Source organism: Phodopus roborovskii, unplaced genomic scaffold (assembly GCF_943737965.1).
Source record: "Phodopus roborovskii unplaced genomic scaffold, PHOROB, whole genome shotgun sequence".
Classification (NCBI taxonomy): domain Eukaryota; kingdom Metazoa; phylum Chordata; class Mammalia; order Rodentia; family Cricetidae; genus Phodopus; species Phodopus roborovskii.
Window position 1 is genome coordinate 346,112 of NW_026126604.1, and position 11,537 is coordinate 357,648.

Below are 11,537 nucleotides of genomic sequence, written 5' to 3' on the forward strand. Positions count from 1 at the left end.
AATTCACTTCTAGAGTCTAAAGATATAGAAAAATTTCCTGACCATTCCTTACATTCCTCTCTACATCTGTAGGTATCTTAAGGATAGGACTGACCTGGGTATCTTCCACAATACCTAGACCCAATTGGACTTACAGACAAAAACTCTCAATACTCACAACTGTATGCACTTAGAATATAAAAAGTACCTCAAATTATCTAATCCTACAACTTAGTCTAGAAATTTGCTTAGGAGAAAAATGAACAAGTAAGAATCTGAACTGAAATATCTATTTTGCTTGACTCAAAAGCAGTCTGTGAACAAAATACAAATTAAAGTAACCTTAGCTTCATGCCATTCCAAATCTTATGTGGAAGACCTAACTAATCCTACATTTGGAGACAGAGCCCTTCAGAGGCAATTAAGGTTAGATGAAGTCACCAACATGAGGTCCTAATTCAACAGGACTAGTATCCTACTGAAAAAGCAAACACTAGCAGCAAGTCACACACAGAGGAAAGGTCACACGAGGACACAAAACCCAGGCAGACAGCTGCAGCCAGGAGAAACCCTACTTAAGACAGGTTGTTTGGTTTGGTTTTTTAGAAAATGAGTATGCACCTACATTAACAATCTAATAAACTTCTTCACTAACAAAGACTACTGAAAAGTGTAAGTACCATGTACACATTATTAAAAATGGAAGAAAAAGCTGGGCAGTAGTGATGCATGCCTTTAATGCCAGCAACTGGGGTGGGGGTGAAGGGCAGGCAGAGCTCTGTGAGTTCAAGGCCAGCCTGATCTACAGAGTGAGTTCCAGGACAACTAAGGATATAAAGAGAAACCCTGTCTTGAAACAAACAAACAAACAAGCAACAACAACAAAAAACCTGGAAGAAGACTTAAAAACCAGAGTTCAAATAACAAATAGAGCACCAAAAAATTCTCTACATGGAGACTACATTTAACTAAGCTAAAGATAGACAGCACAAGCACAATTACAAAACAAGTATTACAGAAAGACGTAGGATTGGTGATTCTTTAAAAGGATGGGCCAGATGATTGTAAATCCCTTCTAGTTCTAATGTTCCACTGATCTCCTGACACAGTGAGATGCAGATGAAAATATAAGGCCTCTAAAACTGTACTTACAACATTTGAAGGACACAAAGCAGAATACTCTGTCAACTGGCACTTTCATTTTAATCAAGGATAGTAATGCAAACGTGATGTCTGCTGACATGAATATTTCACACTTTAAATAGTTATTTAACACTGATGACTTACAGGAAGTCTATCTACTTTTATGGACAGGAAAGCATGAGTGTTTCTGTGATGTGTTAAAGAAAGGTTTTTGTTAAATTCCTCACTCTCAGTTTTTCTTGAGTTCTTTAGGTATTTTTTAAAAAGCATGCTATTATAAAATCATGCACCTTATTAAATTGGCTGACAACTGTACCATCACAAAAAAAGGACATGAATACTTTTGTTAACACAAGAAGCTGGAAATGTATCTTCACGTTTTGGGTGAGTTATAAACACACCTTTCAGGAATGTGTTTCGGGAATTTCTATATCAAGTGACTTCATATGTAGGAGCTTAATCCCAATTTCCATCTTGTTTGCGGCCACTACATCACAGGCAAGTTCATACATGGTCTTGGATAATTCACAGGCGTATACTGAGTGTGCACCAGCTTTTTTAGCAAACATGCTGCAAAAGAAGAAAAATCCACTGTATCTCTTTCCAATTTTAGTAACATTATGATTCTTCAAACATGGGATCTTTCCATTCTTCAATATAACCATTACTTGTTCTGCATTTAAAAGATGAGAGCTAGCAAGACAGCTCAATGGGTAAAAGCATGTGACATTCAAGTCTGACAACACAAATTTAATTCCTGAAACCCACAGTGGAAGGAGAAAACTGACTCCTCAGAGCTAACTTCTAGCTTCCACATGCATACTGTGGAGCATAGGCATGTGTACAAACAGAATACCACACACACACACACACACACAAACACACACACACACACACACACACTAATCTAATTAAGCCAGATGGCAATAGAGCTCACCTTTTTTTTTTTAATGATTTGTTTGTTATTATGTATACAGTGTTCTGCCTGCACATATTCCAATAGGCATCAGATCTCATTATAGGTGGTTGTGAATCACCATGTGGTTGCTGACAATTGAACTCAGGACCTCTGCAAAAACAGCCAGTACTCTAAACAGCTGAGCCACTCTCTAGCCCTAGATGGAGCACATCTTTAATCCCAGAAGGCAGAGGCAGGTGACTTCAAGGCCAGCCTGGTCTACAGAACAAGTTCCAAAACAGCCAAAGCTCTCACACACACACACACACACACACACACACACACACACACACACACACACACAGAGCAAATTCCTGGCCAGCCAAAGATACATACACTATCTCAAAAAAGATTTAAAAAAATTAAGATTAAAAAAATAATAAATGAAGCTTGGTACAGTGGTGCATAGCTTTAATTTCAGCACTCAGAAGGCAGAGGCAGGAAGATTTGTGCGAGTGCAAGGCCAGCCTGGTCTACAGAGTGAGTTCAAGGACAGCCAGGGTTATAGAAAGAAAATATGTCTCAAAAAGAAAAAACAAAACAAAAAATACAAATCAACAACAACAAAAAAACCAATAATAATAATAAAGAAAAATACACTAGTATAGTTGTATGCTTGTTTAATATAAATAATGTCCACACATTTTGTTTTGTTTGTTTTTGAGACAGGGTCTTTCTACATAGCATTGTCTGACCTGCAACTCACTATGTAGATCAGGCTGATCTCAAAGTCACAGAGATCCACCTGCCTCTGCCTCCTGAGTGCTGGGATTAAAGGAGTGTGACATTATGTCTGGCTCAGCATCCACGATTATGACACAACTAGCAAGAAGATTGCTTAATAAGCTTTCTAGATTCCACTAGAATATTAATATAAAAAATACTCTAAAATTCATTATACAAAATTTAAGTAACCCATGGTTTTCTTAGTTTTCTTGAACTTTTTTTGATAAGTAAAATCATAGTAAAAAGTACAATACTAATAACTGCATCAAACAAGGTGGTGGTAATATATGCCTTTAATCCCAGCCCTCAAGAGGCAGAGGAAGGCAGATCTCTGTGAGTTTGAGGTCATCCTGGACTAAAACTTGAGTTCCAGGATGGCCAGGTATGTTATACAGAGAAACTCTGTTTCGAGAGAGAGAGAGAGAGAGAGAGAGAGAGAGAGAGAGAGAGAGAGAGAGAGAGAGAGAGAGAGAGAGAATAGTTCATGAGTAACTCTAACAATAGTAGGAAAAACTGCTGTTTTGATATGCAATGTTACAACTTTGGTATCTACAAAACTGTTTATTCAATAATTACAAACCTCAGTATTCCAGTTCCTGTGCCAATATCCAAAACACTCTTGGACCCTGAGGACACTGCCTTCTGGATTGCTGCATTATAAATCCTATTCCTTTTGGTGTCGTTAAGCATGATGAAGTGCCAGCATTCCACCAGCCAGTTTGCAACAAGGTAAAAGTTCTCCTTCGCATCACTGAAGTCAGGGTTTAGCTTCACTGCTTTATGAAAATACCCAGCTGCCTCATCTCGAAAGCCCATTCTAGAGGGGGGAAATGACAATACATTCAACTCTATGTGATCAATTACAGTGCCTCTGTTCAGGCACTAACCCAGCCTGAGAACCCTTCATTACTACCCCAGATCTCAGAGCAATCTATCTCCTTGGCAAACTTTCTCTTTCTAGAGTATGGTACTCTCCTAACTTCTTTTCCAAATCCCTACCTATGCATCTCAGAGGTCCTGGGGGTGGGAGCGGAGGGTGTCATAACTTATACTAAGTTGAATATGAGCAGACAAAAAAAATAAAGAACTAAGGGGAAATACTGTCAAGTCATCTCAATGTTGCTTCTCAAACTGTGAAGAACTCCCTGTCACTATTGAAAATAGTTAATCACTGGCTGATGGCACCGCCCCAAACTAATATGTGCTTCACATACCATCAGACTTCAGCAGCATCCAAACTGGTCTATACATACTTAGTTTACCCATGAGTTCCTTGACCAGAGACATGGATTTCTACTAATATCAAATTCTATACATGGCTGTCATGAATCAGTAATTTCTGGACCACACATTCAACAGAGTAGAATAAACAGAATTCTCACTTGTTCCTTTACAAGCACCTTTAGTCACCATCCATTCTAAAGAAACTTAATCCTGGCTATTTATTCTAGGCATGACTAAAGCAAATGGGGCCAACTAACAAAGGGGCCATGCTATGTTAAATTGTAGGCACTCATGTTTTAGTTTAAAATAGAAATATTTAAGGTCAATACATGTTCCTGCTTTGTTACCCTGAATGTAACAAAGGTGTGCTCTGCAACTGACAGCACACATCACAGTAGAAAACACATGGTATTAACGTGAACACGCCTTGCCATGCTGGAGCAAAATGTAAAACAAGAAAGACTATTGCTCACTTAACAAAGTTTACTTTGTCAGAACTGCAGAGATTGTATACACTCCCTTCTCCAGAGCACTGACCCTACATAGCCCTGAGTCAAGACAGGAGACCTTGGAAATAGGAGACAAAACTTGATTATTGTGCAAGTTTAAATGTAACTGGCCCTTATAGGCTCACAGGGAGTGGCACTATTAGGTGTGTCTTTGTTAGGAGGAAAGGAATCATTGTGGAGGCGGGCTTAAGGTCTCTTATATGCTTAGGCCCCGCCCAGTGTCTCAGTTCACTTCCCTCCTGACTGCTGATCAACAGTGTGGAACTTCGTAAGAGTACTAGAAGGAATGCGAAAAATGACAATTCATTTATTAAATTCTTAAATTAAAAATTGCAGCTTGCCAGTCTGACAGAACCATGCTCTGCCTCCATTACTTCAAATTCAAAAGCAATGCTTTTATTGTAATTCTGTAATTTCTCAGGAATGTGTATGGCTTAAACTGGTGTGCATAGAGTTCACATGGCAGACCTGACTGGTTCCCTTTGAGAAGTCTACTTACAAGGCTGACCTCTGACTATTACGTGGGGTTTTGATGTTTTAACTGGTAAGTGATTTAATGTTTCTCAATGATTATATAAGCAATGTGACTTATGCTGCATATGGCTTTTAGTCTGGGAGTCTAGAGTTTGCGGATGCAACACAGGGAGCTGGTAGCTAAGTATACAACCACCAATACAAATCCTGTGTACTAGAACACCCCAGACTGCAAACACATGACTTACTGCTGAGGCATAAAATATATTCTGTGACTTCAGAAAGGACCTGAATGCATATTTTATACTTGCTTTAGACTGATTCTCTTCATAATCTTTAGTAATAGTGACATCATTACAAACCTGAAGAGATGCTCTCCCATACTATTGCAGATCACTTCATCATCAGGAAATAGTTCCAAGGCCTGCTCATAGCAGCCAAGTAAGTCTTCTATTCGACTTAGTGCATCAAGCTCTTCAGCCCACTTGAAAAGTGTATACTGAAAAGTTTCCTTTACAAACATGAAAAAAATATAAATTAGTAAACTAGAGTGAAGAATACACAACTCTAGCTGAAGATTCCAACAAATGAAACTATAACTGGAGTGGGCTGGGCATTGATGACATACACCTTTAACCCTAGCACTCGGGAGGCAGAGGCAGGGGAATCTTGTGAGTTTAAGACCAGCCTGGTCTACTGACCTAGTTCCAGGACAGCCTCCAAAGCCAAAGCCACAGAGAGACCCTGTCTAAAAAAATAAAAAACAAAAACAAAACAACAAAAACTACAATGAAAGATGACCTGAAACTGATAACTTTTAAGTATTGTTTGCCAAATGTGGTAGTTTGAATAATAATGTTCCCCCATAAACTCAAATATTTGAATGCTTAGTCATCAAGCAGTAGCACTTGTTTGAGAAGGATTAGGAAGTATGGCCTTGTTGTTGTTGGAGGAAGTATATCTCTGTGGGTGGGCTTTGAGGTTTCAAAAGCCCAAGCAAAATTCAGTGTTTGTCTCTGTCTATCCTACACCCCCTTCCTGCAGATCAGGATGAGGCTCTCAGCTACTGCTCCAGTGCTTCCCCACCATGATGATAATGGATTAAACCTCTAAAACTGTACGCCAGCCCCCAACTAAATGCTTTCTCTTATAAGAATTGCCTTGGTCATGATGTCTTCACAGCAATAGAACTGTGACTAAGATACCAAATAAGCACATGCAAAAAAAAAAAAAAAAAAAAAAAAAATGTGTGTGTGTGTGTGTGTGTGTGTGTGTGTAGAGTAAGGCAGTATGATCTTTCTGTAAACATCTGTTCTTAGCCTCTGCTTTTTGCAGGTAGCTGTGATTCAGGAGTGTTCTCGACCCTCTCATTCATTCCCTAGTGCAGGATCACCTATGTGTGTTAGTGATGCAACATATACATGTCTACTTTGTTCGTTTTTCGTTTTTTTGTTTGTTTGTTTGTTTGTGTGTTTTGAGACAGGGAATCTATGTGTAACTTTGGAGTCTGTCCTGGAACTCACTCTGTAGACCAGGCTGGCCTTGAACTCAGAAATTCACCAGCCTCTGTCTCCCAGGTCCTGGGATCAAAGGCATGCACCACCACTGCCTGCATGTATGTACCTACTTAAGACCTTGCTTTCTGGTTATCTCTACCAGTCAGGCACCGAGTCTCTAGTCATCTCATCAATCAATGTGCAAGAAACCAGAACTAAAACTCAAAGATGAACATGAATTTTGCTCCTATCCTCACAGAATCTTGTTGGCAGAAATTGAAAATCTTTAAAAAGTTCAAAATGTTCTCAACTGCCCAGCCACATTCCTGTCACAGGATATAAAGGTACCATTCGATCTCAAACCACAAACTCACTATTTGCTATAAATTTCCTCCAAGATGAAAACAGTCCATCCTGCGAGAAAGCTCTTTAAAACAGAAGGTAAACTGCTCAAGATAGCTTCAGGAAATCCCTGAAACTAACCAGATCCACTATGTCCCTCCCTCCTGAGAATAAACAATAATGTCTATTGTTTATTCATGAGAGTCACTCAGACATGCCAAGCTTCAAACAAGACCCTTGAGATCAGACAAGCTGCCTGGAACAAACAGATACCAGCCAGGCTGCCTGGAAGTGAACAGAGTCTCTTGAAAAGACACTCTCCAATCTTTTGGGTTGCCACAGGCCTTGCAGACTGTTCCAGATTCCAGCTCTGTGAGCTATTATCCATGGTGAGGTGGGTTTTGATGACACACCTGTCTTTAAGTTACTTCTGTCCTTATAAGTAACCCCAATAAAACTCAATGGTTCACTAAATTGGACTTCGATGGTATCCAGTATTGGTCTGTCATGGGATCCCTCTCTGGACTGAGGAGACATGTATTGTGAAAGTTTTGTCATAAACCATCCTAACTCCATTATCTTTAAATCTGACGCTTCCTGATGATCTCTATTGCTATAGCCTAACCTGGAGTGCAGCAATTGCCTTGAATTGACAACTGAGCACCACGCGAGTCTCATCCTCCTGCAGCTGATTTCCATGACACTGCAATATGGAAAGAAGGCAGGCTCAGACATCCCAGCTTTCAAGACAACAAACTTTACACATAAGAGTTAATATCAGAAGCCAAATTACAACAGTTTACTAGAAAGACAAGGATAATGAAGGAGATCCTATTATATGACAAATATTCTAGATATCTAAATAGTGTATGACTGGATCAAGAGTTGTTCTGTAGGTTAATAGATTATTCAGTGGTTGAGCACTCTTTCCTACAATGCTTAAGGCTGTGTGGTTTGGTCCCTGGTAACAACAAAAATAAATAAAACCGCTAAGACAGGTGTTGGTGGCATACACCTTCAATCTCAGCCTTCAGGAGGCAGAGGCAGGTGGATTTCTGTGAGTTCAAAGCCAGCCTGGTCTACAGAGTGAGTTCCAGGACAGCCAGGGCTACACAGAGAAACCCTGCCTCATGTGGGGGTGGGGGAGAGATAGGAAGCCAGTTACTAAGTACTATTGAATGAATGCTAGTAATTACCAGCCTGTTTGCTTTTAAAAAAAACAAAAAACAAACAAACAAACAAAAAAAAAAGGATAGGGTTGTATCTCAAACCCTATCTCATTATGTAGCTAAGCATAACCTGGAACCTGGCACCTTATGGTTCTCCTGCCTGTACCTCCCAAGTTCTGGGATTACAGCTATGGGCTGCTACACTAGGCTTAGACCTAATACATGTTAGACACAATTCTACTGATGGAACTATGTTTCCAGCCATATACTCAAACTTTACATACTTTTTCTGTACTGGGAATGGAACTCAGAGCATCACACTCAGGGCAAGCTGTTGGACAGAACTATCCTCCAAGCCAAACAACTGCCATCTTGAAGGACAGTTTAGCTGTGCCCACTTGCAAAGATAATACCAGACAGACTTGTTGACTGTTTAAATCTGTCCCAGAAAGGGAGGCTGGGTCATGAGACCCTCATCTGAGTAACCTGCAATTCATACCACCTGTTACATGCAACATTGCCCTAACTTCATGAACTCAAGTAGAGTCTAGAGCTGTGGTTCTCAACCTTCCTAATGTTGCAACCCATTAACACAGCTCCTCACATTGGGGTTACCCCCAACCGCATAATTACTTTTGTTGCTACTTTATAACTTTTGTGATTTTGCTATTGTTATGAATCATAATATAAATATCTGGTATGTAGCTATCTGATATGTAACCCCTGTGAAATGGTCATTCAACCCCCAAAAGGGCCACAACCCACAGGTTGAGAACCCCTGGTGTAGCGTTTAAGCCAGGGAAGACAGTAGAAGATGGCAGGGAGAGAGTCTAGCCATGCAGTTTTGAGAAAGCTACCATTCCTGCTGAGTAAAGGCTTTCCAGTGCAGCCTTTTGTGGGGGGAGCTCCCACACTCCAGTCACTAGCCCCTCATCTATGTTCTGCTCTATAGGTAAGCCCAATGAACGCACTGATTCTCCAGAGACCTTAGTTTGTTTTTGGACCTTATGTCTTCCCCTGGATAAGCATTTTACCAACACAAGCACTCTATCAAGGACCTACACTCACAGCCAAATTTCATGTGTACTTTCCACACCCACTATTTATCTTCTCCATTCACAGAAGCAGCAGCTAGAACTGAGCAAAGAGGAATTGTGTTCATTCTACCTCTGTCTATTCAGAGGAGCCAATGACCCAGGATGCCATCATACTGAGTTAAACCAACAGCTCCTGAGATTTCTGTGAATTACATAAGCCTAACTGAAATCTAGTGGGCAGACCATGCTGCTAACAATGAAGGAAGACATAGGGCTGTCTCATGCAAAATGTCAACAGTGTCAGGTTGACAAATTCTGGCCTAAACAAAGCAAGATCGTCCGCAGCTTTTAAACTGAAAATACATGAGTTCAACGTGGTAACTGTTGCACATAAGAAAAGGAAGGCCTCACCTTCACATCTTCTTTGAGCTCAGGTGCCAGGCTGAGCACTAGGAGGTAATGGGCATAAGCAGTGCCAAAATCCTGGGCGATCAGACAGTGCTCAGCGCTCTGCAAGGACCGCGCCACCAGCCGATCCCTACCGGCCGCCTCTGCGCCACCCGCGGTGCCCAGGCAGGATCTGGACCTCGAGTTCGACGTCGCTGTCTAGGCTCGGAAGACCTCCGGGAAGACGCCCTCCTCAGGGAAAAGAGCCTCTCTTCCCTGGGAGCCAAAGCAGCAACAGAAGGCTCTGAAAGGAAGTGCGCTCCGCCCCTACACAGAGCAAAGCCCCGCCTTCTCAGCCGCGGGGCAGAACTGCGCGTGCAACTAGAAACAATGCTCAGTGAGGACACAAGACCGACGCGCTCTCTTGGAGAAAGCCCCACCTCCGCCGCACCCCCAGTGTCTGCCAGTACCTAGGCAGAGAGCACTTTGTTTTCGGTGTGGGGTTCATCTCCGGCTCCCCGCTGCGCGTGCCAGACCCTGCTTGGGTCAGCTGTGTGCAATGCTCAGGCTCTCTGGAGTTCAGCGCGCCAGTCTCACTATGGCAAAACGAAATCAAAGCTCCTTAAATTTGGTCATGGTGTATGTACTCTTTTAGCGTTAAATAGTCTCACAAAACCCATGATGCAGGACTTGGGATAACACTTGTTAGAGAAGGAAAAGGCAATCTCTGAGAATTACTTTAAGGTTGCACAAGTCCATGGGATGGGTATGGCCGAATCAGAATTTCCTGATGACCTGTTACATTAATTCAGAAGACAGGTCACATGTGGCCGCTAAGATATAAATCCTAAAGTTTTGAATGTTGTATAAGAATTATAGCATTAGCTATTTTTGTCCCCAGTTCCAAGAGATACCTAGTGTGTAAAGGGGCTAACAAGGAATGGACGTAAGAGCATTATGGGCATCGAACTAAAATTCTCCAGTGCTCCTAAAGTCAACTTTTGTGTACCTTTTTTGCTTTCTCTTGGGTTATTCTCTGGCCCAATCTTGTAAGCAGCTACCTATGTACATCTTAAGAAAGTTCTTCAAGACAGGAACTATTCTCAATTATCCTAGAATGTACAAAATAATAAGTTTAGTGTTGTACTTTCACACTTGATGGAAAGTATAGGGGGCACATCAGACTCTGAGGAGGGCAAAAGGCAAGAGTCTACCCAGTTACCACCAGTTTCAAGAGTATATTTGATTTAAAAATCTCCTTTAAAGGTCTATTCATCTTCTCTACTTTTTCTGAGCTCTCAGATACATACATACAATGAAGTTTCCAACTTATGTTAAAAGCCTTAGAGAGCAATTGAGATAAATTGGCTATGAAGGCTGGGCCATTGTCACACCCCAGAGATATTGGAAGACCAAATCTGAGAATAATTTCAGTTATCAAGTTCTTAGCTACCACGTGGTCTGTTTCTGTTCAGGATGGAAAGGCCTCTACCCCAACCAGTGAAGGTATCAACAAAGACCAGCAGATATTTGTGTTGATACAGTCCTGGCTTGACTTTAGTGAAGTCCATTTCCTAAAATTCACCAGGTAATGTACCTTGACTCCCTTGTCCTGGGGAAAGCATGTCCTTTTTTGCATTTTCCTGGTTACAGGTCAGGCAGCGAGCTAAAATGCTCTGAAGTTTTTCTCAGGGTCAAGGTAGCCAGACATGAGGGGAGATGAATTCTGAGATCTTTCTTGGTGACAAATGCAAGGCAGTTAGCCACCTTTGGCCCAGTACCTTTGGCATACAGAATCTTCCACCAGGCAAGGTCCACCATCCATGTCGCCTCCCCCAAGCTCCCAAGTCAGAATATAACTGATCTCTGCTGGATTGTACTCAGGAACATCTTCTCTGGAGGCAGAGTGCCAGGACAGTCTAGGGTTTGAGATCCCTGAGAGAAGCCTCTTTGACAAATTGATCTGCATGGCTGTTACCTTGAGTTTGAGGACTTTTGTCTTTTTTGGTGTCCTAGCAAGTGAATAATGGCCAGTTCCGTTGATAGCAAGAAGACCTGTAGCACCTGGACAATCTCAAATTTACTTTTATTAC

At 41.4% G+C, this 11,537-nt stretch overlaps 1 protein-coding gene across 4 annotated transcripts in view; it reads right to left on the reverse strand.

Annotated features, from left to right (window-relative positions):
- Positions 1 to 9,576, reverse strand: part of LOC127237551 (protein arginine N-methyltransferase 9) — a 232,371-nt gene extending 222,795 nt beyond the window's left edge. The window contains exons 1-2 of one of the 4 annotated variants that reach the window (XM_051205908.1): positions 9,469 to 9,574; positions 5,376 to 5,524 (exon numbers count right to left, since the gene is read on the reverse strand). In XM_051205908.1, coding sequence (XP_051061865.1) covers positions 5,376 to 5,395 — 20 coding nt within the window. In that variant the 5' untranslated portion in view covers positions 5,396 to 5,524; positions 9,469 to 9,574. Of the gene's footprint in view, positions 1 to 5,375; positions 5,552 to 9,468 lie in introns of those variants that run through there. The other 3 variants (XM_051205907.1, XM_051205909.1, XM_051205903.1) reach the window with 3 other exon arrangements.
- Between the last annotated feature and the right edge of the window lie 1,961 nt (positions 9,577 to 11,537).